The sequence below is a fragment of the Pomacea canaliculata genome, linkage group LG9 (assembly GCF_003073045.1).
Source record: "Pomacea canaliculata isolate SZHN2017 linkage group LG9, ASM307304v1, whole genome shotgun sequence".
Taxonomy (NCBI): domain Eukaryota; kingdom Metazoa; phylum Mollusca; class Gastropoda; order Architaenioglossa; family Ampullariidae; genus Pomacea; species Pomacea canaliculata.
Window position 1 is genome coordinate 15035452 of NC_037598.1, and position 26395 is coordinate 15061846.

A 26395-nucleotide genomic window follows, 5' to 3' on the forward strand; every position below is an offset into this window, starting at 1 on the left:
TATTTTCATGGCCGCCATTACTGTTGTTCAGTATCCTCGAATTCCAAACTAATTGGATTGGAAAACACGTCTGTTCACATATTCAGTGCAATTTGCTGTGGTATTACACACCTGGAATGGAATACAAGTTTGCTGTTGTGCTTTTAAATCGAAAGCGTGATCCGTTTGGATAATAATGACCCTGTGTTGATTGTAAACAAACTATCAGTTCTGTCGGTTGCGGAGCCGAGGCGATTTCCGATTTAATGAAAGTCGAATGGTGCGAAAATAAAGAAAACAGTTGTTTGTGTCAAGATTATAGTAAGTATTCAGTTTCTGTTATACATGCAATCTTTGATAGTGCATCGCTATATTACATTGTTTTCTACGTCGATTTGTTTTCAGTCTGACAACCCTGCGTCGAACAACTTGACACCACAACACAGTTTCACAATGAAAACGTCAATGAAATAAAAGAAACGTTCTGAAATTGATCTGTTAAATATCAGAATTAAACAGAATCGGGCATCGACTTCATATGAAACAGTCGTATTTGACAATTTTATGGTTATTATTAAGTCTGGTGTGCATGTGTAAACATTAGTGTTCATCGCGAAGAAGAAAGATGTAAGAATGTATAATTAATGTCTAAAATATTTCAAGATACTTGGCCTTGAGCCGCCATTTTGATTACATTTGTGTTCATCCACTGACCCAGTCGACAGGCCTTTACTTACGAGCAAATCCTAAGTTTAAAAAATCTTATTAAATTCATTTCGTTTACTTCAGAAACATATTTGAACAGCCCGACTTAACTGCTTTTCTGAAACAAAAGGAATGTATTGAAAACTTAAGTTGTACTGGCAGTCCCAACAGGAATACATAGATCTCCTCTCTATTTCTCTCCCACTCTCTTACACAAATATAGTTCATTCCATTATAATTTGTGAAATAAGCAGTATAACCAGTCCAGCTTATCTTGCAGTTACCTGAGTTTTCTTTTTTAAAGATAGAAGTTCTCTATAGCATGTTCATGTTTTTGATCTTTCTTGCAGACTTTTAAAATTAGGGAGAAATATTAAAAGTACTTGTATATTTACGTATGTGCATGAACAATTAAAATTAGATGATGAACATCTAAGAAAAACTAAAGAACTAGTAGTTATAATAGCCATCTTAATGTGATTGTAGGATTTTTACACTAGTTAACGGTTTCATTCTCCACAACCAAATAAATGTGGTCTTTTTTAACTTTGTGTTTGGATAGAAAAGATAAACATACAGCCAGCACCTTGAGCTCATTTTTATATCATGACAGTAGTGTGACGGAAAAAAATAAATAAAATAAAGACAGGTTCATTTCAACCAGATTTATTAGACTTAGGAGATGTCATCATTTTATAAAATATAGAAATACCATTAGTGAAAAGACTGCCTTACCTTCTTAAGCAGGGGAGAAACTGAGTTCAGTGATTGGAAGCTGAATTTGCTTGTTATTCTCTCTCACACATGCCCTCTTTTTCTCTCTTTCTCACGCAGTCTTTGCCATTAGTAATTAAAATGTGACTTTGCTGTAATGCCTGTTAATCATAAATTTTATGCCCATAGAATTGAATAATTGTTAAAGTAATACTTTGACTCTTTACAGTTCTATCAAACATTTATATCCTCAGAATGCCACATGCATTTAAAAGATGAGCTGGAAATGCTGAACTTTAAAAAAATTAAGAAGTCTTTATTACCTTTAGTTTATGCAGTTTATCTATATTGTCTAAACAACTTAATTATGCATGCAGTCTTCATCCTAAGTTGTTTCTTTTTTTTAAAATATCATTTCTCTTTCAGCTGCTCTACAATGTAAACGAGTTTTCCAGTACCACACAGTATGCTTGACTTCAAAGAAATCTAGCCACTGGCACTAAAATATTATCATGCTTCATGGTGACATTACATATGTGGTGAGCTTGGGAAATACAAAAGCTTTTCCAATGAGTGTCTTATGTAAGCCGTCACAATGAGCATTGTGTTGCGCATTGGGGCGGTGAGAACAAGTTCTTTTGGTGTGGACCATCTTTCCTCAGGGCAGGATGCAGCTAACTCGGAGTAAGTAATCCTGTTACACTTTATTTTTTTTAATAAACTCTGGTTTCAAAATGAATTCACATATTTTCAAATCTGAGTACTTTAGTATTCCTAAATGATACTTAGCCCTAAATTTAGTCAGATGAAGAATGTGGGGAAAAGTCCAGCATTATTTGGATAACATTAGGTTCTTGTGTGATGACTGTTTCTTCTTGAAAAAAAAAATTCTTTTATGAAAATAGTGGTATTATATTTTTAATTTGGTAGGAGTGCAAGTCCAGATTGTAGAAAGGTGACATAATTTGACATTTACTTGCTGGGTTTTTATTTTGGGTGGGGGGGTTGTTGAAGCAAAATTGATTTTAGTAGGAATTTTCCCTGTATATTAGTTTAATCATTTAATTTTCCAGGATTTTCTCCAGCTATTAACATATTAATTATGAGGAATATGTATTGCGTAACAATGATGTCATTTTCTCTCACTCGATCAGTGTGGTTTTTACCGTATCAGAAATGTGTAATTCATAATACTGTTAGAAAACTTAGATCAGCTTTCTATTCACAGTTTTCACAATACAAGGAGCTCATTGCAAACTGACACTTGTTTATAGTTACATAAGCATACTAACAGTTACAGATATAGTTATATATACTGTGTCTATATTGTCTACGCCTATCAGGAAGAGTTAGAAGCACAAACTCAAAAGTTACTGTAGAAGCACAAACTCAAAAACATGTTTAACATGCATATTTGTTATCAGAATGGTATGAGAAATTAATATCCTGGGGGAAAGAAGGAAAAGGTCTGTAAATACACCTTATTGATTAAAAGTCAGTGCTCACTACTGGATAGCATTTCTTGAAATCTAAGGGAATAAACCTAAAGAGATATCATTTGGAAAATAATATTTTCGTTGATATTGCCAGCTGTCCTGTGTAGCCTGCAGATTTGACAGCATAAAATCTACCCAGGTTCTTTGCCATATAACACTTTCAACCTTAGTCTCTTTTTCTTTTGCATCATGATGTTTGAAAGGCTTGTTAAAAATAATTTTCTTCAGTATATAAATAACACAGAAGTATTCCAGTATGTACCTCTTACTCTTTTAAGATTTTTTGAAAAAATAATTTTAACATGGTATATGTAATATAATATTTTTAAAATGGGGGGAGGCTATGAATGGTTAATATTAGTTTTCATCTCACGATTTGGTGTCATTCATACAATGAATGAGGAATCATAATAATGTTTTTTGTTTTTAGCATTGTGTTATAAGATTAATGTATGCTTCAATTCTGTTACAACTTTAATAAAGAACAGGATCTTTCGGTTTAATTTTCCTAGTTCAGACGTCCTTGACCTGCCAGCTTCTGAAGAGGCATACCATCGTCCATCTCAAACATACTCTGGGTGTTTTGGACTCCCATATCAGGTTATTTATGACATTCACATTTAAATTGCACAGGATTTAAAACAAAAAAAACAGGAAAAAGGAAAAATGCTTTTGGCAACTACTGGTTAAACCAGGAAGAATTTGGATGCATGCATAGTTTTAAATAATTACTGTTTATTGAAATTTGATCATGCCATTTCACAGGTCCTCATGAAAATAAGCTCTTTGCTTTAAACTTTGTGTTTGGAATTTGCATACTTTTTCTGTGTATGCCTTTGGTTCTAGGAAGAGGTTAAAGGCAATCTTAACCTAAAACCTAGAAGACCTCTGGGTGGCATATGATGATATTCTTATCAAGTCTTGATTTAAGACCTACAGAATATGTTGCTTTTATTGCTATCTGAGCAAGTATCTTATTGTGAACTTATTTTTGTGTACAGTTACTAATGATGCTAATATTAAATGTTTGGTTTCATATTCAGGACCACAATTATGGAGCTCCACCACCTTTGTCACCTACTCCTCCAAAGTCTCCACCAGCATCAGCACCAAAGATCAATGGTGTTGTGGAACTGGAAGAGGAAGCGAAAGTCCCAGTTATGTGCAATGAAGAAGTAGTGGAAGATAGTATCACACGATGCATTTGTGGGTTTTTGCATGACGATGGTTATATGATCTGCTGTGATAAATGCAGGTGAGTTATTTGAATAGTCTAAATGCAGAAGTAGTAGATAAAATCATGTAAATACATGTAATTTTGTTTGTTGTAATTCTTTTCTTTTTTTTTTATGAAATGATCTTAAGGAGAAATGTAATTTTTTGTATGTATAATGTTTAATTCTCTTTAGCTCCTCAAGGATCATTAACTCTTCCTATACAGTTTGCACCCATAGGTGGAAACATCTTCATGGGTGCAGCTCATTTACATCAATTTGTCCATATTGAATGAGTTAAATTACTCCTTTTACAAGAAAAGTTTTAAATCTGTGCCATTATATCATTTGCACATAAGTGTCAATTCTAAAATTTTTCTCACGTTTGATACTACTGCACTATTATATAGATATCCTGTTTGAGTTTGTAATGATATCTGAAAATGCAAATATAAGATATAATATGGTAAAAATGGTCATTGTAGTGATTGAATCGCCTCTGAAAGTGGTGTAAATGTGATTAAGAAGAAGAGGGGGGATTGCCAGCAATTTCTTATTGAATATTTCTGTTGTGTTTTAAGTGTCTGGCAGCATATTGATTGCATGGGGGTGGACCGGAATAATATACCAGAGAGTTACTGCTGTGAACTATGTGAACCGAGGACTCTAGATGCCGAACGTGCAAAAATGATCCAGCTTCGCAAGAGAGAAGAAATAGGTATGAAATAGGTGCATTTTTATTAAATTTTTCAGTTTTATAATTTTGGGCTTTTTATATGAAAAAAGTTAAACATTAATTTCAGTAGAGATCTTATTGCTTGAGGAAGCTTCACAAATAGTTTTTCAGTCAATATGTTTTAAAAACTAAGATGTATCAGAGAAATAGCTTCAGGAATTTTTTTTTTTTTTCAGTTAAATCATTTCTTTATAGAGTTGCTTCCTCTTTCATGCATCCTCTTGAAGTTTAAAAATAAAATGACAAAAAAAGAGAGCCACAAACGTTATTTATAATTCTCACTGAACACAGACTTGTAAGTAGATATTAGACTAATGATGAAAATGGTGTAACACCATTGAAAAAGGGTAATAATAATTATTTTTTATCTGAAACTTAATTGATAATTACTTTGAAATTCATGGTGTAAATTGCGTTCTCCTCATTAACAATCAGTTATATGCTTAATGTAATGTAATGTGGGAATTTATCAAGTGCAGTATCTGAGCCAGAGGTATTATATTATGTATTATCATTAAGCCTATGCACTTTTTTCCTGGACACATAACTAAAAGGCATCAGTTAAATGGATTTTTGCTCTTCTTTTCAATCGTAGTCTGTACTGCAATGTAAATTATACTTTGGCAGCAAAGTCTTATAGGATATAAAAATGACCTTGTGACCAAGGCAAAATGATGTTATTTTTTAGCAGTAATGAACTTTTCTTCACATGCTTACGCTTCCATTATAGTTACATTTTCTATTATCACTAGCAGTACATGACTGCTGCACACAAATCATATTAAAGTAGCTTACTTTTCTGCTTTTCCTTATAGCAAGAGAGTAGAAGCTGTATTGATGCTCGTTTAACAAAAAAGGAAAAAAAATTTCTGTCGGGGCCCACACTCAGAGGTGTTTAATATGCCATAAAATCTTTTCTCTTTTGGGGAATAGAAACTGCTTATTTTAAGGTACAAGAATTGAATCTGGCTGATTCCTTGTTTAGTTTATTATACTTCCTTTCGGCTTCCTTCCTTGCATTGTCTTCCCTGTTCCCTTGATTACAGAAGTCCCTCATAAATAGGAAAGTAAAATGTCATGTGTTTAAAATTTTCCTGTTTCTCTGAAAGAGAAGCATGCAAACTGTTGGAATCTGATGTAGTTGTGTAGCTATTATTTATATCGGCATTCCATATCAAATGTCATGGTATTTAAGATATAAATAAAAGATATACCATAAAAGGTTGTTTTTGGTAAATTATAATTCAAACAAATTTTGTGATCAGAAGAAAGTTAAAATCTCTAGATTGATATTTAAATCATGTTGCGTAGAATCTACCTGGAATATTTGACTAATAATTTACTCGCATATCTTTATTGAAGCCTTTTGTTGTTGATTTGCTTGAAACAATTTGATAAATCCATGCTTTTTATTTGAAGATTGTAGCATATGTGCTTATCTTTCAGTGGTTTTGTTAGTAATCATATTTAATGTGCCATATTAAAAAATCTAATTATATTTCTTATTGATATATTTCTCCTAACATTTTTAAATCTTTGTCAACAAGGATTTAAGCTGTTGTTTGATCATGCAAGGAATGCTAAAATATATGGATTTTCAGTTGTTGGAATGTTTGGCAGAACACAATGCTTGAGTTTCCTGTGTACTTAACACAGATCCTTTGTTGTTATTTGGTCCTTTTTCCTGTGTGGACTTCCTGTGCATGACATGTCACTTTTTGGTACAGTGTCTTGAGAAAAATATTCTACTTCATCTTTTTAGATACAAGTGCTACAGATACAGACCCTGAAGAGCCTGCAAATGCTTTAGCATCTTTAGGTAAAAAGGCAGTGCAAGTCAAGCCTAAAGCTGCAAAGCAAAGGCGAATTACAAAATCAGCCTCAAGAGAGAAAGGAATGTTTAAAACAGCAAAGCTTTCCAGGCCAAGTCAGCATAAAAAAGACAAAAAGATAAAGGTCATTAAGAAAGAAAAGGAAAACATGAAAGATGCTTCTAAGAAGCAACGGGTGAGTAGATTGCTTACAGAGATTTTGATTGAGCTATCATGCAGAACATGCCAAGTCCTTATTGCACTTTGTGCCATCTAGCAGAGCAGAATTTTATTTTTAAAAAGTCTACAAGTTGCCTTAGTAAAAGATAAGCCATGTGTATCCATGGCATTGAATAATTTCAGTAAACAAATAAAGTCATTAAACTTCTGGGAGGGACTAGTAAAAGCACAGCACATCCTTTTTTTTTTTTTTTTTTTTTTTTCCTTTTTTTTCCCAAAAGATAAAGTTTTGAAAGTGTTTAAAATGGATTAAAACCATTTGTGTGTATTTTATGGGGTGGGATTTTGAGCATGGCTTTTGTGTGTGTGTGTGTTCTTTTTTCTGGCTTGATAATTATTTGCCATTTAAAATAATTTGTTAATGTTTATTTCTAGATGGGGAAAACCTGTGTGCAGAAGCAAAAGAAGGTATGATCATCTTTAGTAGTGTAAGTGAGAGAGGGGGGGGGAGATGTAAGAGAGATAAAGGCAGAGGTCTTTGTTGAGATCAAGCAATATTGGTCATTCATAAAATTTTAATTTGATTTTATGTGTTGTAAATAAAGGTTGTGGAAAACATGGCTGGTTCATAACATTTATATTGCCTTTAATTTTGACAAAAATTGTTAAAAGGTTATAATAAAGTTCAGTTTTATCTAATATTATATGCTTTCGTGTTTATTTGATCCTCTATAGTTGAACAAGAAGCTGAGTTCTACCCTGAGTCAGAATAAAGCTGACCTGTGGGATGTTGCAAATGGGTAGGTTACATGTTTGCTTTGAAATTTAAAGATATAGCAAAATTTTGTATTGCAGAAATCTTCCACAATTTAAGGGTCATGTTCAGTTCCCAGAATTTAATTACTGTGATATTGTATTTATATTATCAATACCTTTTGATTCTAAAAACTGAGGATCCCCCTTCCACCATCACCAATTTCCTTTTTTTTTTTTTAAAAAAAAAAAATGGAGAAGACAAAGTTTAGACTTTCCATAACTGTCTGTTTTCTTTTGATCACTTTTCCTCATATCAGTTTATATTATATATAGATATACACACACCCAATAAATAATTTATGCAAAACAAAATATATGAAATCTTTTAAGTATAGCTGATGGTTATTTTTTGATAATATATATATCCAGCAGCATTATTCTGTAAATTGTTCATCATTGTCAGTCTTTGTAATTATTGCTTGTTGCAGACCCTGGTTGAACATAGCAGAAACAAAGGAAAATGAGTACAGCCCTGAGGTCTTGGAATTATTATCTCATGCCAAGTCAAATGGCATACATTCTGTAAGGGCTTTTTTTTTTTTTTTTTTTTGAAAGGAGGAACTTAGCACAGAATGTATCTAGCCTTTGTCCAAGGAATAAAACAGTTTAAATTTATTTTATGTAACGCAAATTCTCAGGTATTTACCTTTTTTTAACTTTTATTTATATTATAGCAGCAGATTAGTATTGGTAATAGAATGGTCTCTAACTTGTTTTTGCAGCCGCACACAATTGGTGTGTTTCCAGAAGAGCTGCTGGTTCAGCTTTACAAGGTATCAGAAGTGAAACCAAATACAAATGTAAGTTCTTATTAATCAGGATTTTTTTTCCCTTTTTTTTTTTTTTTTTTTTTTTTAAGACTGTACATTTTGTAAATTTGAAGGTTATGGAAATACATTTGTCTGGGAAAATATTTCAAGACCCGATCTGTGAACAAAACAAAAAAAAATTATAAATACTTAGCTCTTCTTGTCATAGTGCTTTTTTTCTTTCACTTTTTGAATTTAATACCGATATGTGATTTGTGTAGATCAGCATATGAATGTTTATACACCAGAAACTTTGTGAGATAAAAAAGTAAAATGTGTGCATATGTCAGTGCTATTATTTTTCTGTTTTGTGCTTTAAGTGCACTTAAGGCCCCCCTTTCTTTCTTTTCATTCCTTATGCAGTGTTTGGAAGCAACAGACCTAATTGTGCCAGGCAGAGCCATCATCGAATTTAAGGGCAAGGTGATGCTGCAGCAGCACTATCAGCCAAGTCCAGTCAGCAATCAGTAGGTGTCTTCGGTCACATATTTCATTCTTCCTTACCAGATAAATTGGCCTTTGAAGACATTTTTAATAGGTGCAGAAATTTGTCTTAAAGTTAGTGAGCAAAAACTTGGATAATAAGCAGTAGAGGTTTAAAGCTGACATTTTAAGATCCCAGGAAAACAAATGCTTATATTTGTTAGCATATCCTTTAATACTAACTGGCTATTGTGTAGAAAAATGTAATTCAGTATAAAAATCACATAACTAAATTTGTCTTTTTTTATAATTTCATATGCTTTCTGCATGTTTTTTTAGACCTATTTTCTAATAGTATTTTTGCCTTTACCTTCAGAAATCCCTGGTCTTTTAGAAAGAATATGAATCTAGATGGAGATTTTTTCCAACTTTGCTATTTTCAGGGAGCAACAATATGTTCTACTCTACTCCAAGTTCGAAGGCTTAGATTTGTGTATAGACTCCACTGCCTATGGAGGAGATGCTCGATTCATTCGCAGATCATGTACTCCAAATGCTGAGGTGAGAAATAGTTGTAGGCAGGCCTCTGCATCAACTGTTGTTAACTTTTTTGAGTGTTTCATATATGTGTGTGTTTGTGTTCGGTGTTTTTTTTTTTTTTTTTTTTTTTGTTCTTTTACACCATTCTGTAATATTTGAAAAGTACGGGTTTGCTTATTTTTTGGTGGTTTTTTTAATTACATTCTTTGCAATAATCATTAGTTATAACTGTAGTGCACATTAGTTTAATAGCATTATAATATAATATCATAGTAATCTTTTCAGATGTTTGCTACTTTGAGAATTCGGCAACTTCTTTGTTAAAAATAAACAGTGGGAAAGACACCTCACAAGGTTATTTCAGTGGCTGATTGATGTTCTTATTTTAACTGTTTATCAACTTGATACAGGTTTTTATTTTTTTCTTATTGTGCTGTAGAATGCATCACTACATTCATAAAGATTGTAAATGTCAAATACAAGCAATTTTGAGATGAATGGCTTCTGTGCAGATGTGCCATATCATTGACAATGGAAACCTTCACTTCATTGTTCAAGCAAAGAAAGAGATCATGAAGGGTACCGAGATCACCATACCTTTTGATTTTGATTACCAGAATGTGTAAGTTTAAAATCTTTTTTTTTTTTTTAATTTTGTTTAAGGCAGCGGTTCTCAACCTGTGGGGCGCGCCCCCCTGGGGGGGGCGTGACGTGCTTACAAGGGGGGTGCGAAGGTGGTCATTTTTTTTAAAGTTTCTTATACCGTTATTAGTGAAATTAGCTTACATTGCTGGCTAAGGGGGGTGCGCGGACGTACCTTTGTTCGTCAGGGGGGCGTCACAAGTAAAAGGTTGAGAACCACTGGTTTAAGGGGAAGGATCTGTGAAATTGTGAACATTTTTGGCATTTCTGCTACTTCAATAGCTTGATGTTGAGCCACAGTGTGGCTAAGCTACTGGACAGGCTGGTCTTTTTCTTGACTCATTGCTAGTCTCTGGTATGTACTTGTCAGACTCTGTAACACATTCCCCATGTAGTTGAAGTGGGGCTTCTTGCTTGTTGTTGACCCACATTACCTTCTCTTCTTGATGTTGATGGTCAGGCCAGTCATCGCTGCTTCTTCTGAGAGCCGAGTGAGCTTTGTCTATGCATGTTGTTGCTTATGGGACAACAGGCTGATGTCATCCACAAAGTCGAGATCCTCAGTTTGCCTGGCGAAGGTCCACTGAACGTCCATGTTTCTGTTAGAGGTTGTTCTTCTCATGATTCAGTCTATGGCAATCAGGAAGATTGTCGGAGAGAGCATACAACCTTTGCTTCACTCCAGTCCTTACTGTGAAGGGGTCAGTCAGCTTTCCGTTGTGGATCATCTGGCATGTTGAGTTGTCATACAGCTGCTGGATGATGGCAATGAGCTTTGGTGGAAATCCGTAGTTCTGCATTAGCAGATGGTTTCCCTGTCTTCGGAGTCAAAAGCCTTCTGAAAATTCACTGAATGTTATGTAAAGTGGCAACTGCCATTCAATAGACTGTTCAATAATATTTCGTAATGTAGCGATATGGTCAGTGCATGATTTACCCTGCCAAAAGCCTGCCTGTTCTTGCCTCAGTCTCTTATCAAGGCCATTCTTCAGTCATGCAGTGCCTATATGCAGAGCCAATCATCAGCGCAGTTCATTCATTCCATGGGCCATTTACTTTATCAACTCTACTGGCCATGATCTTGTACTAGCCTGAGATGACCTAAGGTCATGAACTGTATTACTATTGCAGAGAATATGTGTATGAGAGAGATAGAGATTGTTTCAATATGTATATGTAGGTATTATCTAGTAAGAGCACTATCTAGAATTGCCCTTGTAGATAAATAAAATTGTATTGTTGCACGTGGTTTAATATTGTAAAGGTTTTTTTAAAAAAGGTGGGAAATGGTTTTGTTTTTGACACAAGTTCAGCTTGTTGCCTGCTAAATGCATCCATGTAATTATCTTGTGTTTTGTGGTGCCTTATGGTTCACACATGTTACTCTTTGAACATTTTTTCAATTGTACATTGATTTATATAAATATTTATGTTACTGAAGGTGGGTGGAGTGTGCCTGTGGAAGAAATAGCTGCCCTGTAACCAAATTTTGGAAGAGGAAGCTTGCACAGAAGTAAGTTCTCACTACCCAAAATTTCTTAACAGTAAGATAATGTCTCTTCAAAGGATATAGTTTGGCAGAGTGGGAAAAAATGCTTTATGAAGTTTGTATGATAGATTCCATTATTATAAAGTTTGTTATAGTAATTATGTTCATAAAAATCATTTGATTCTATTTCTGTGTTTTAGATCTCCAGACAAAACAAAACGCAAGCGTCAGGCATCTGAGGAAGGTCATGTGCGCAGGAATTCTCAAAGTAAAAGCAGTCCAGTGAAAGCATCAAGCAAAGTGCCTGCTAAAGTTAGCCCCCTTAAGGTCAGTCCTGGCATCACACCACCTCACCAGCCACTTGAGGACAGCACTTCTCAAGATGGATTTCCAAACATTGATATAGTGCAGGTGAGTTCCATGAGCAAGTGAAGAGATGTGCAAGAATCCTTTCCATGTTCTTGCCCTCTGTCATTCTACAATACATCATCTCAATAATTACTTCGTACATTTTCACAGCACACACCTGTGGTAAAACCAGCACCAATTTCACGAAGATCAAGTCGAGCTGCCTCTGATGGTAAAGAGGACCGTGAGAGTAAACCTGCCAAACAGATTGATCCCCACTACACAGAGGATATGGCTGTTCATGTGGCTTCTAATCATCAGGAGTCTGTTCAGGAGATGATGTCACCATCAGATGCTGTACCAGCATCTGCTGAAGCCGATATTGACTCTGGAGGAGAATGTCCCAGGAAACTGGTGAGAAAATAATTGCTTGCAAGCACTGAGTTGTCATGTTAATATGAAAACAAAGTGAATGCTGAAAGTGAACACCTTATTCTTTACTCATCTCCTAAACAAACACCAGTGTGAATTTGCATGTTAATATAAATCTATCTGTTGTTTGTTATACATTAGCAAAGAGAGTAGAAGTAGTAATTGGAAAGAGATAAAATCACATTAAAGATCAAATTCCTAGATGATATCAATTACAGTATAAAATATTATATCGGTCATTGCACAGGACACCCTGACTTAGATGTGTGCATACAGAACGTTAGAAATCATGGCTTCAGAATAGTATAATTTATTTGCTGGTGAAATTGGTGTTAATAGAACATAGGAAGGGTGTGGATGTCAAGTGAGGCTAACAAAGATTTGTAAGCTAAAGGTGGTATTTCTTTCCTGAGCTTACTAGATGAGATGACCAAAGGAGATAATAGGCCACATTTGCTTTCTAACCAACAAAAGTTGTCTCACTGACAGAGATAGCATGTGCCTGGCATGCTGGGCACCTCACTGGTCAAGTGAGCAACAGCTTTTAGACAGCTACAAAGGGTGACCTCAGACTTGTACAAGTAGGTTGATGCATTTTAGACTAAATGAGTGTTTAGTCTTTTTAATAAAAAAAAAAACAACAACAAGGAAGTCGATTATGTCAACCATGGACATTAATAGGTTAAAGGTTACAGCACCATGCTGTCATCTACCTTTCATCATCTAGGTCTGTGGGATGTTGTGAAATACCAGGACTTTTCTGGTCTGCTGGCAACTCTTTCTGGAATGGTCTCTCACTTGTTCCCTCTGTCTGACCAGGAACCTGGCCAGGATCTTGCATTTAAACTCAAAACTTGCAAGGCTGGGGCTTGGATGCCATTTTACAGGTCACAGAAGAGGCTGTTTTGGTTCTAATCAAAACAATGGTGGTCTCTAAGCTTTGTATGTTTTAAATGGACCCAGACTTCCTGCAGTTCCAAGACTGGTTTTGTGTGGCTGATGACTTTATTAGTGATAAATCATCTTCCACATGTTGCTCCATCCCCTGGTGGTTAAGGTCCTGCCAAACTCTAGACCAGGCATGTCAAACATGTATCGCACAGGAGACCCTCAGTTTGACATGCATGCTCTAGACAACACAACCACCTGCTTTGTCTGTAAGATCCAGTTCATGGCCTCTGCACTTGCTTCAGCATTTTTGTGCCATAACACAGTAAGCAGCTGGGTTTTGCTTCTCTTCTGTTTTCTGTTCTGCTTTAGTCATGTCATCTGGTTGGGTGAAAAAAGAAATGAAATTTATATTGTAAATTCTTTTACCATCAAGATTTATTAAATATCATGACACTGACACTCTCCTGACCTCCCTGTGGGTTGGTTGGGTTGAGTGTTGATCAAGAAAACTGACCGCTTTCACCTGTATACTGAGAGTTGTTGCTCACCTGCCCCATATGCCAATCCTGTGCTAGCTAAGCCAGCAGGTCAATAATGTGTTCATTTTTATTGCTCATTTTTTATTTGCAGACCCGGGAAGAGCGAAAGATGGAGGCTATTATGAAAGCTTTTGAAAAGATGGCTAGAAGAGAGGAGCGGCGGAAAGAAGCTTTAGCACGCCTTGATAAAAAGCACGATGTGAAGGTATGTACTTTCTGGCTGTTTATTAGCTATAACCATGTCCATTACCCTAACCCTCTTTATATATTGCTACACACTAGCAGGCTTGAAATCCATCAGATCAAAGTTTCAAGTACATTCTCACAGTGCTAGACAGCAGACTATCTTTTCACAATAACGCCAACATTGTTTCTAGGAGTATCTGCTCCTTCTAAGACGGCCGATAAATTTTGGTTTCAGCAACCCTGTCCAGTAGTCATTACTGTAGTCTGATCGAGAATGCTTTAGCATTCAATTTGCTTATGTGGTTCGGCAATATCTTTATCAAGGATAAAGTTTGCTGATGGTTAAGACTGTTGGCAAGATCATTGACTTTCCACAAAGACCATTAGACGATTTAAGTATCAGGACTGTGAGGACAAAAGCAGTTAGCATTATCACAGACCCCTCCCAACCACTACATCGCCATTTCCATTTTCTGGGTGGAAATAACTGGTCGCCAAGGAGATTGCTTACCAGCTGCAAAAGCACTGGACTGGCAACATCAGTTATTTTGTTTTTTTTTTTATCTTTAGCACATAATCATGATGTGCCTCCGACAGTCATCACTGAATGCTGTGTGAGTAAAAGTGTGTGAATGACTTTTTTGGTAGTTTATTATTTATGGGAGTTCCCAGCAAAGAAAAATTTTCAGTTTCTGTTGTGGTTAGAGATAAAAAAAGATGTAAATTTTTGTATGCTGATTGCCATAAAACATTCTTTCTTCAGAAAACCCAGTTTATTTCTGCAAGACAGAATTGTACTACTTCAGTTTGTGAGGTCTGTAGTGATGAAAATCACCAGATGTCAGCATCCCCATACACTTTCTGCAGTCACTTTGTACCTTTGTTTTGTTTTGTTTTAGCAAAGTCGGTGGAAATGACTTTGTAGGTGATGAATTAATATCAAATTCATTGAACTGTTGTATAGACAATTTTCAATCTCACACAAAAATTATAGTATATGCACAGTTGTCACAATTATGCCTTAGCAAAAATGAACTGCAACATCAACAGCACATTCACACGCTTTGCTTAAAAGTGATTGATAAAGGGTGGGACATGAATCCTGATATTTTCTAAGGTGCTTCTTTTAAATATTTATTCATATCTTGTTTACTTTGGTTTACACAGAATCTTGTAACAGCTGTTCGTACTGATAGACATGCTAAGTCCTCAGTTTACCATCTACTGATGTAACTGCTGTTCTTGACACAGCATGTTCTATAAGTCGCATGTAACACAGATTAACGAAATAAAAACAGCCCATTTTATATCACTCACTCAGGTCACTTTCTGAGGCTATATTCTGGAGTAAAAAAAGTTTGCCAATAAAGAATTTAAGATTCTGAAAATGTGTATTTCATATCCATTGGCAAGGCAGGAAAAATTTGCAACTTTTCAGAATCAGATTTTTTACTTTCCACTCTGAATGATGAAATCATTCTGTTAGCTGATTTGGGGGTTCATTTTATCAGCATGCAGATAACTTGGTCTGAAGTGCAAACACTTGCAGCAGTAAATATTTTTCAGAAGGAAGAAATCACTGCGGACAGTTATGCAACCAGCACCATTGAGTCCAACGTGGAAAAGGCCATAGAGCAAACTGTGTCTCATCCGCCTGCATCGTCAACAGTTGCTAGCATGTCAACTACTGTCAGTGGCAATGTACTTGATCTTGAAGGCCGAGCTGTGATAAAAGTGGAAGATTCAAGTCCTACTACTGTTGTTGAATCTCCACACAAAGCACAAAGGTCAGTTCAAATATTTTACTGGATGGTTTATGAATCTGCTTTTGAAAAGGGACCCTACCCTTCTTTTTACTGGTATTCCTTCAATCAGTATAATTTGCTGGCAACTAAAGGGCTGTTGGCTTCATTTCTTATTTACAAAAATTGTGAGCTTGCATCTTGAAATGTTGTACCATCATTCCATTTATTTAGAAATGGTAATCCACTTGGTAATTTTGCCCATACCTGGAGGCTTTTTTTTTTTTTTTTTTTGTGCATCACTGATTTGTATCGTGGATGATAATAAATGATAAAATCAAGTGGAAATGGTGTGTGAAATTAAATATCGGTTCAGCAAAGGATTTGCACATAAGTCAGTTCAAACGGAGAAAGAGATTTTTCACTTTCACTGCCGTTACAGGAGAAAGACAAAGCGACAAAGAAGACGAAGCCGAGTGCAGAGTGCTAGTGCTGTAGAGCATGTGCTTGTGCCCCAGAGTCTTACACCAGTGGCTTTACCTGGAGGCATTGAGACTTGCACTCAGGGAGGAGAGGATGTTAAGGAGGAGCCTGGGGAGCACATCCTCAGTCTACCAGCCACTCCTGTGACTGGTGTTGCTGATACAGCATCTTCATCTTCCTGTCCCAGCTCTGCTCCTACTTCCTTTATCTTCCACAAGACGAAAAAGGTGATTTTGTTTTTCACATTTTATGCTGTTATTAAAAATGTTGGTTTAAAGGGGCATAGCTTCTTTTACAGATTTGTGTGTTGAGAATTACAGAAGACAAAGACATTGATAATGCAGGCAGAGTTTGTAAATTTGTGGGTGTTTTTTTTTTTTTAAAAAACAGCACCTGTACAGTGAGTGGTCAGTGTCAAGAACACCTGATGGGCGTATAAGTGGACGAATGGATCCTCTTGAGGTGCAGGTGGGTGATGAAGAGATGTTTGTCTCCTACACACCAAGTCCACGCAATGCCATGGAGCACTTACAGCGCCGAAACAGCACCTCTGCTGGCTGCTATGCCCGTGGGCCAGACCCATCCATTGGTAATGCAAAAAAGGTGAGATTGGCAGCTAGTCTTTTTTTTTTTTAATTGTGTATGTGTGTGAAGATTCATATACATAAGTTATTTATAGCATGCAGTATTTTGTATGTTGATGGTTAGTAGTTCTGGACTACATGAAATCTTTTTTTTCCTTTGCCAGAGATGGTTGCGACAAGCAATGCATGAAACTGGACCACCTGGGGTAGAAAGTGGATCTTTGTCACCAGTACATGGAGACAGCTCAAGTCCCACCTTCTTCAGCTCTTCAATGCCTAGTCCAGGGGGATCACCACCAGGAGGTAGATATCTGCTTTGTACTGCTAGCCAGTCTGTGCTTCTCTGAGCTTTCATTCTGGACTGGTGTGATGGTGCTAGTGGGAAGTGTCTTTTTGTTTTGTTTTAGTTTTTTGGTAAAGGTCAATTCAGGATAAGCCATTTCAACAATTGTTTTTTTTACTTAATTACAGATTTTTTGACACCTTTGAAAAAGCGCCGGCTAGCAAGAGAATCCCTGTCACAGGATCAGCCATCCTTTGCTCCACCCACTCTAATGCCATCTGTTACACTACATGAGCCCTTAGACTTCACAGGCATTCAAGACAGCCCCATCAGCTGCTCTTCGCCTCTCATGGCAACACCAGCCACTCCTGCCACTGTGACATTGCCTGCAATAGCTCACATTCGTACTCGAAATGGCCTTTTAAATTCAAGAAATGGCTCATGCGATGCTAAAACTTTGGAGAATGTGAGTGGTCGTATCAAAACTATTTTCTGTTCTTTTATTTTCTTGATCATCCATTACAGTGAGGAAAGATTGTGAGGTCCCTTTGTCTAATTAGCTTGAGAGGACTGCTCTGTCTTTTTTTCTTATCCCTGTATTGACATCAGCTTGGTGTTTCCTCTTGCTGTGTGCTTTGCATACATTTTTGTGCACTGTATGCTTCTGTTAAGGATTACTACCTGTCTGCACAGTTTCCACCTGTAGATCACTTCTTGCACTAACAATCTCTGCAGGATTTATTTGGTCTGACCCAGCAAAGGCAGCATTCAGGGGGCAAAATTTTAGTAAATCTAGGAGCTTTTTTCATAGCTTTTATCAATTTATTTTGAGCAAATCATAATGCAGATTTTATTGGACAAGCAAGGAATGTCCATCACAGAATTGAGAGGACACATACAAGTACACGACAGGACAGGCACCTATTCTTCTTGTCAATTGCCCGTTGCCTGTATTGTGGTAACTTGTAGGACAGTGACAGGTTGGGAGTGTACATGTTGCAAAATTGTAAATGCAATGTGATGAAACTACAGCCTGATCAAATATAGCAGGCTCATTTTTCAGCATGTAATTTCATCCCATAAATGATGTTATAAATACTCAAATGACCCTTGGATGGAAAAAAGTTTCCCCTCCGCTGACTTAGACCATCTTGTCTGAAGTTTTTCTCTTTATGGGATTACTTGTCTCCCTTGGTCTGCAAATAAAACTTTTTTCCTGAATCAAGTCTATGTAGTCTGAATGTATGAACCTTGTGCATTGTCTCTACATTTTCTGCTTTTTAGACTTTTGGATCTCTGCACATATACATGTTGATGGCACTCCAGATGAGAAGAGCATTTATTCTGCCTCTTGCTCAATGAATTTTCTAGACTACTTTGCGACCACTAATGCTTCTGTGGTTCCAGAAGTTGACAACCATGTGCCCTTAGCAGTTGTTATTATGTACCTGTGGTGATGTTTTTTGTATAGTGCTTGAGTTTTGCATTTGATAATCGGGTAAGGTGCCATATAAATCAATATTATTATTTTACTTTTCTGGCACATGAAGTGCGTATGTGAATAAGGGAGGGTGGATTTGTATAGGTATTTTGAGGGAAGATATCTGACAGGTGTAAAAATATTGTCTGTGAGAGATGAATAGAGACAGGAAAACCATCACATTTTTTTTTTTTTTTTTTTTTTTTTCTTAAGCTGTGGTGATGGAAAGACTTTTCATTTTCATCTTTCTTTCCCATGGCAGAGAACAGCAGGAACATCAAGGCAGCTTGACCTCCGCCAAAGTTCAGGAAGCAGTACATCAGAAACAGAAGGTGCTGCAGTGGCAAGAGAGACATCTTTCATTCATGATGAACTGTCCATGGATGAGCTCAGACCCCACTCTGTGGAAACAGCCACTGTTCAGAGTTCAGTACCAAACACACAGTTTGATGGTTCTGGATATTCTAAAGTTCCTGACCTGCCAGAGAATATTTCTGAATGCCAAAGTGCAGAACCATCTTCTTTTTCAGAATCTAGCTCAATGAATGAAACAATGTGCATGGAGGTTTCTGCAGTGGATAGTTCAGCTGAGGTTTCAGAAGAAGGAAGTGAGAATTTCACAGTTGGATGCTCGGATGAGGCTTCCCTCATGAACACTGGTAGGGGGTCTTCTGTGGCAGGGAGAAGTTGGCCTGAACAAGAGAGGGTTGTAGAATGCAGTTCTGCTTCATCGGAGGTAGAAGAGAGACTACAACAAGTGGAAGCAGATGTAAGTGAAGGGACTTTGCAAGAAGAGGAAGCAGTAGATGATGACATTGGTGGCAATGAAGCAACAAGCAAAGTGTGTGATACAGGCCATAGTGGCTTAGGGCTACCAGTGTTATTTCCTCATTCAACTCCAGCTGAGTGCCTAGTAAACAGCTCACAGGATGTAGCCTGGACCAGCAGTGTTGAGGCCAGAACCAGTAGCATTAGTTGTAGTCCCAGCCAGGGAGAAGCTGAGTGTTACAACTCTAGTGATTGTATTAGAGAAGTCTTCAATCAGGGTACCAGTGGTGAGAGAGACAGGGGTCGTGTAAGTTCTGCCCAAGATTCCTCACTGCTGGACTTCTCTTGTGTGATAGCAGCAGACCCAGAGGGTTTAGGTTTATCTGACACAGAGTATGGGCCATCATCTAGCACACAGGTGGTGCCTTGTGCAAGCATGAGAACTGACCCAGGGTGGAGGAGAGAGCACGGAGCTGATGACATGGTCTGTAATAGCTCTGATGCTTCAGCACCTTGTTTACCCCCTCGCCATGCTGAAGACAGTAATGTGGACTCAACAACACAGAATGGGTTGCATGTGACACACACAGAGGCTGGTCCTCAACCTGGTTGTGCTGAGGAAGGCATGGTGATAACATCACCCTCTTTTGGGGAAAATGATGTTGGCATCTTTTGTGATAGTAACTCAGATCGGGGGGCCTTCTCTGAGGCTTCTGATGAAACAGTTGGTGTTACTTCTGGTCCAGCAGATTCACAGTCCAGTGAAGTTTTACACACAGACCCATTGATTAGCATTGCAGACTCTAGCCTTGCTGGCCCGTTGCGGCATGATTCCCGGGAGGAGGAGCCAGATATTGATCATGCACATGGCAGCAGGCAAGTGTCTAGCGCTTCTGTAAATCAGCTGCCTCTTCCTGCCAGCATTTCAGACCAGCTATCTGTTCAGGTGACACCCAGTGCTTCTTCAGATGTGTACAATTTGTCTCCAAGTCTAGACAGTTGCTGTCCAGACCAACTAGTTTCCATGTCTAGCTGCTGCACGCCGGCTAGCACAGAGGGTAGCCAGGATGTTACAGTGTCATCGCGGCATTCGGTGGATAGTTCACGGCAGTGTTTGGAGCACATAGTGGAAGCCAGCACTTCCTCTCAGAGCACTACCATGCAGCAGGAAGGTGTGGAGGTTCAGATGCCAGAGTCCAGTGTGGTACCTGGGTCTGGCACATCAGAAGACTGTGAAGGTCTGGTGTGCAGGGTCCATTCCCAAGGAATCACCAGCATGTTTTTTGGAGAGGACAGTGTGGCAAGCGCCTGTAGTTCACAGCCTTCAACATCTATGTCTGTTTCCTCCTCAGAAGCTCAACCTGCACTATCTGCTACACCTGCTTTGAAGAAAAAGGTATTTGTGCTTTGGTTAGTTTCTTCTTTCAGTCCTTCCTCTCCACTCATTTACTCTACTTTCACAATGATTCCACATTTGCCTACAACAAATTAAAGATCCAAATTGAGCAGGTGGTAACCATGCTCAATTGCAATGGTTGAACACTGCGTCATTGTGTACTAATAATATATGCATGTCAAACATGTTTTAAAGTATTCCTATAAATGTCTTATATCTATTTCTTTATAGTTATTTAATAAATAGTTTGCATTTCTGTTTTCTGTCTAATATTTGCCAGGTATTTTGTAACTTTTAACACATGCTTAACTGAGTTAAGTATAGTTTTTAATGAGTAGTTGTTTTCGGGCTGTTTAACCCAATCATGAAATTTGAAATACCACTTTCAGAAGGGCATTTTGCTTGCATTCTAGGGCTGTTCTTATAGGAAAGTGAAAAAAAAATATTCAAGAAAGATTGGTCTCTAGTGGGAAGAAATTGCCTCAAAAGTGAAATCAGTTGTCTGGAATTACATAGCTTAATACCTTTTTCATGCTATAAGAAAAAACAGTTAAAAAATAAGTTCTTAGCCAAGAGGAGACACAAATGTTTCTGTAGGCTGTAGTTTCCCAATAAAAATTTTGAATTAACCTTATTTGAAGAAGACGGTAGTGAGTGTTTTCCAGCAAAAGGCAACAGTCAGCTCAAAACCAATGCTGTAAATGGCAATGTGCTCAGTTAAGTAGGTTGGATGCTTAGGTCTAAAAACCTAATGATTTTAGGTATGGTTTGGTTAGATCTGAAGTGGTTATTGTGGATGGGGAACTTCTTTTTGAAATCTATGTGTGGGTGATACTTTCCACTTTGTTTTACCTCAAAGCATTGTGGCAAGCGTGGCTTCTTATAAGTTTTTATCATGGTGGGCAAGCACTAAAACAAAAATGTTGGTCAAGGACTAAAGTGTTCAAACACAGAGAAGTTAGTGCTCTGAGGTACCAATGTATCTTTTGTTTCTGAAGTCATAAATGCACGTAACAAGTAGATTAAGGGAAAGCAAGGTCTGCAGTGATAATGAATTAATGATTGTACTGTTGATGGATGGTGACAGGTTAGCTTGCTGGAATATCGAAAGCGTCTTAAGGATAAAACGGGACCTACCTGTAACTCCAGTAATAATGCCACCTCTCTCAAGAGCTCTCCTAGAGCAGGCAACCCTGGTCACAGATCCACCTTGGACAACCCCGTCACTTTAGCCCCTCTGCCTTTATTTGAGCCCCTTTCTGTCACCAGAGAAATGAGAGGTGAGCATCTGTTTTGATTTACTGGTTTCATAGTTGGAGAAATAAAAATTTCAGCTGCTTCAGGTAATTTCCCAGATCATTGAGGGCAGCCTAACACCAAAAGCCACTACCATGGTCACAATAATAATAGTAAATGTAGGGAAATATAACTTCAAAATCACTGACAATTTTTTTTAATTTTAGAATTAGACTTAGGTATAAATATGTGGATTTGTTTCTTAAGCTCTACATGCATGCCAAGTAAGAGCTGAACAAAATAATTTTCTTCACTGCTTATATGCTTACTGCATATGTGTATTCACATATTTGGTCTTCCTAACATTCTTGCCTAAAATCAATATTTATTTTTCAGTTTCACTTTATTTTATGTTTTTGTTCTAATTGTCTCCTGGACCGTCATCCTTGATTGAGAATAGCTTTGACATAGTTTCTTTGCACTAAATATCTCCAGATTTATTTTGCAGAATGTTTTTATGTTCTTTAAACTGCAGAGAAAGAAAGGAGGGAAAAGCATATGAGCCTGACAGAACGCTTACGATTCGAATTTGGTTTGGAAGACAGCGAAGAAGAAGAAAAGACAACCAGTTCAGGTAAAGGAAAGAGCAGTAGTGTTTATTTGTATTTTAATTGCTGTTTCAAGTCATACTAATTTCACATGAAGTTTGATGCAAGATTTTATGGACATTTTATTGTTTGACTTGTTGGAGGAAGGTTGTTTAAAAAATTAGTATTGAAGTACATACATTTGCTGTTAACAACATAATTATGATTTCTATCATGCTTTGACAAGAAAAACTGATTCTGGACACAGTGAAAACAACTTTTTTCTAAAAAATTGTTTCTGCATTTTCTTATTTAAAGATTCGGCTGCTCATTCATCATGGGACATACCTCCACCACCACCATGTCCACCTAATGGTATGCCACGAGCACCAATACCAGGTTTACCTACTAGTGTCAGTCAAAGAGTATCTGAAGGCAAGTGCAAGAAAAAATGTGCATATAGGCTATCTGGCATTTCTCCACATGGTGTCCTTCCTTTTAAATCCCGATAACCTTTAAAAAATATGAAAGTGCTGTACAAAAAATATCATTTGCTGCTTGTTGGGGTTTTTTTAATTTGCTAATTTGAATTGACCACATGGTGCATTTTTAATGTCACTCTTCCCAAATGCACCCAGCACATTTTTATCTAATTTTGAATTTCACATTTTCAGATGAAAAAGAAAGTAGCCATGCTGTCACCTCTGGGCACCCAGCAACCGGTTCCCCAGCAAATGTGATCCCAGCTGCTGCAGCCGTATCGAACACAGGCACAGGGAATAACCACAGCCCTGCTGTACAGCTGCCTCTTGGGAGCACAGCACCTCACAGTCATACCCAGTTGCCAGTTGGCCTTGCCTGGCCTTCCAAGCTTCATGATTTGCAGCATGGCTCTCTTGGGCTAGGTCTGGGAGGAGTAGCTGCAGCCACCCCACACCAACATCTCTCCTCTTCATCAACATTTAGTCACAGTGTAACACAGCATTCTTCAATCCCACATTTTCAAGGTGAGTGAAGTCCAGTGACACATGGAATCAGTTCTTATATATTCAAATACAAGTTTCATATGATTTGTGTCAAAAGGGATCATTACAAACTTGTCTCATAATCTGTAGCAAAGATTTATGCTGCAAATAGACCACTACAAATATTTGCTTCTGCATAGATTTGATGTGCACTTGTCAAAATTAACCACTTTTTATTTTGCAGATGGTCTTGTTTGTCATGTTTCAGGACAACTTGGAGGTACACATTTACCAAATGGAGCTCACAGTCAGCCAGCACCCACATCCTTTCAGCAGTCAAGCCTGGTGGGGGTGCCTTCTACATTTCCTCTAACAAGCCACCAACCTTACTCCCTGGCAGGAAAGCAGCAGCCTCCTCCGCCACCCCCACCGCCACCTCCACCACCGCCAGCCACTGCCTACCCATCTTTCCTTGCTCAGTCTCGAACTCTTCCTCCTCCACCACACCTACATCCTACACAGACATCCGCTCAGCAACCTGCTCGTCATGGGCGAAGTTCAAGTTTTTCTGTTCTGTCCACCACCACCTCTTCATCACATGGGAACAGCATTCGAGCCAGACACTCCTCTGGTGACCATGCTTCGGGACGCATGCACGGCCACTATCATTTTGACCAGTTTAGCCAAACTTCCAAACATAAAGGTCACCATGGCAATCATTCAAGCTCTGACAGAAAACGACACTGATGCAGCTCAGATTTCTAGGAAGTATATGGTCAAGTGAAAAGTACAGATGACATTTTCACAAGGAGTATGCTGCTTTTTTCTTTTAGGGAAAGTGCCAGGTGCATCTGATGGAGCCAGGTTTCCTAATTCATTTTTCTCACCTGCTGAATGTTGTAGAATGTCATCAGTCTGTACTTGAGACTAACTGGTACAGGGAGTCTTGCTTATAAATGCTGTTAAATGACTTTCAATAGCTGTTAACAGTCAGCAAGATTCATAGTATATAGGATTGGGTAATGGCTTTTGTGTCAGCAGCAGAATGACAGAATTTTGTGTGTGTGCATGCATGCATGCACAGAAAAAATGGTTGATTCATTAAAACATCTAAATGTATTTTTTTAAAAACAGCTTCATCTGTTGTCACTCATTTCTCAGCCCAGAAAACTCCACCTTGCATGTGTAACCAGCAGATCATATTTTTGTAGTCTGAATGTGTTCAATGCTTCAAGGACATGTGGCGTGCTACTTCAACCTGTACAAGTGTGGCGTGAAGCGACCTGGTTCAGCCCATGATTTGCAGCTGCTAGCTTCTGTGCTATTGGTTATCAATGGCAACAGAAACAGGTGAACAAGTCATGACTGGCGTTGCTGTGTGTTCAGTGTCAGTGCCTTGAGTAAGAGCTGTGAGCAACCATTGTGACTCAAAACTTACACTGCGCGGATGTCTGTTAGACAGATCACATTTTTTGCTCTTTCTCTCCCCACCATTTTTTTTCTTTTTTGAAAACAACTTCACAGGGCAATGGTGCTGTATGTAGAAACAGATTTGCTCGCAGTGGCAAGTGCTAACTCCATGGTTACATTTTTGTACAATGATAACCTGGAGGCACATCAAGTTAGATGTGTTGCTTCTGTGTGCATAGCAGTATCTGTTCAAAAATGCTAGGAAGTGCATAGCTGTGTTGAGTTGCAGCAAACTTTGACTATTGAAATACTTCTGAATTTACCATGTTGTGTTTATTGATTTATCCTCAATTTTATAGGTTAGAATTTGGAAGTGTACATGAATGTTACATAATATGGAAACAGTTTTTGATGGGTTTTATGAGTGGGCTGTTTAGGAAATTTTTCCTTTGTTTCTGAGCTTAAGCAGTATTTTGTTATTGCATGTTATGAGCGTGTATGTGTAATGTTTTGTTCATACTTATGAAACAATTTGCAAGTGTGTATTGGGGTAGGAATGGAGTGATTGAAAGAGTGCATGGTAGCATGCTTGTAACATTTGCATGGTAGCATAGAGAAAAGTGGTTTTTATATGTGAATGAAATATTTATTGTCTGTAAACTTTTAAAAAAAAAATCAGTTGTCTCAGCAACTTTAGTTTGCTTTAGCAGCTCGGCTAACAGAAGCTTAAAAAGTCATATAAAGTATATAGTAACCTTACCATAACCTTGTTGTCCAGATGGACATTAACCTGTAAATATTGCCATTTTTGTATCTTGGGCCCATTAGCTGTAAGTTCTTTAAGTTTCTTCTGTTAATTTTATAGATGTTGGCATAGCCTTCGTTAAAAAGCAGATCTACACGCCCTTTTCCAATCTGTAAATACTCTGCACACAGTGCCAGCATTTGCAGGTGATAACTCTATATAGTTGAATCTTGTTTAATAATCAGTTTCGTCAGTTGAAATTGAGCTTCTCAATTCCATACATAATACCTAGCTTTTATTGGTGCCTGTTGTGGGTGTTACTGTACATAGTGAAAGAGGCTGCCCGTAGAATAACAAAGCCAGTTTGTCTTGGTTCCAGTGGCTGCCTGTTGTAGCATTTGCACCTGAATCAGGTGAACTCTTCTTTCTTCCTCTGAGAGTTGCATTTGCTGTAAATAAAAATCTCTTACTCTGCTGTTGTGCATTTTTGATATTTTGTGTTTTGTGTACAGTTTTGGTATGTTGAAATGTATATACCACTTATAAAAACAGGTTTTAAAAGAAGTTAGACAATGTCCTGCATCAAAACTGTACAGATTTAAAAAGTATGATTCATACGAATGACCCTGTTTTGTGGTGTGTTTTTTTTTGGTTAAGAGTGCTGTGTTTGAAATCTTAATTGAATGGTTTTACAGTTATCCTTTCTTTCTTACTAATTATGGGAATTTATTCATCAGCTCAAAATTTCATGGACCCTCCACCCACC

At 37.5% G+C, this 26395-nt stretch overlaps 1 protein-coding gene across 2 annotated transcripts; it reads left to right on the forward strand.

The window, feature by feature from the left end:
• LOC112571801 (inactive histone-lysine N-methyltransferase 2E-like) lies at positions 1–26254 on the forward strand. Of its 2 annotated transcripts, none has more exons than XM_025251099.1 (28): positions 1–300; positions 1825–2082; positions 3407–3494; positions 3938–4149; positions 4690–4826; positions 6607–6851; positions 7271–7303; positions 7571–7635; positions 8080–8173; positions 8374–8451; positions 8824–8927; positions 9327–9444; positions 9936–10045; positions 11507–11578; positions 11755–11965; positions 12074–12316; positions 13856–13969; positions 15517–15737; positions 16135–16402; positions 16566–16778; positions 16924–17062; positions 17231–17508; positions 18785–20686; positions 21774–21966; positions 22458–22556; positions 22828–22944; positions 23184–23516; positions 23719–26254. In XM_025251099.1, exons 2-28 carry the CDS (start codon positions 1994–1996, stop codon positions 24219–24221), a joined length of 6279 nt encoding a protein of 2092 aa, XP_025106884.1. In that variant the 5' UTR covers positions 1–300; positions 1825–1993; the 3' UTR covers positions 24222–26254. The 2 variants fall into 2 exon arrangements, with proteins under 2 accessions (XP_025106884.1, XP_025106885.1); XM_025251100.1 differs by having other exon boundaries at positions 23743–26254.
• Positions 26255–26395: the final 141 nt, after the last annotated feature.

Coding starts and splice junctions, on each gene's coding strand:
- LOC112571801 (XM_025251099.1), top strand. CDS start 1,994: ATGAGCATTGTGTTGCGCATTGGGGCGGTGAGAACAAGTTCTTTTGGT. Junction 7,636..8,079: donor CTGTGGGATGTTGCAAATGG/GTAGGTTACATG, acceptor TGCTTGTTGCAG/ACCCTGGTTGAACATAGCAG. Junction 13,970..15,516: donor ATAAAAAGCACGATGTGAAG/GTATGTACTTTC, acceptor AATATTTTTCAG/AAGGAAGAAATCACTGCGGA.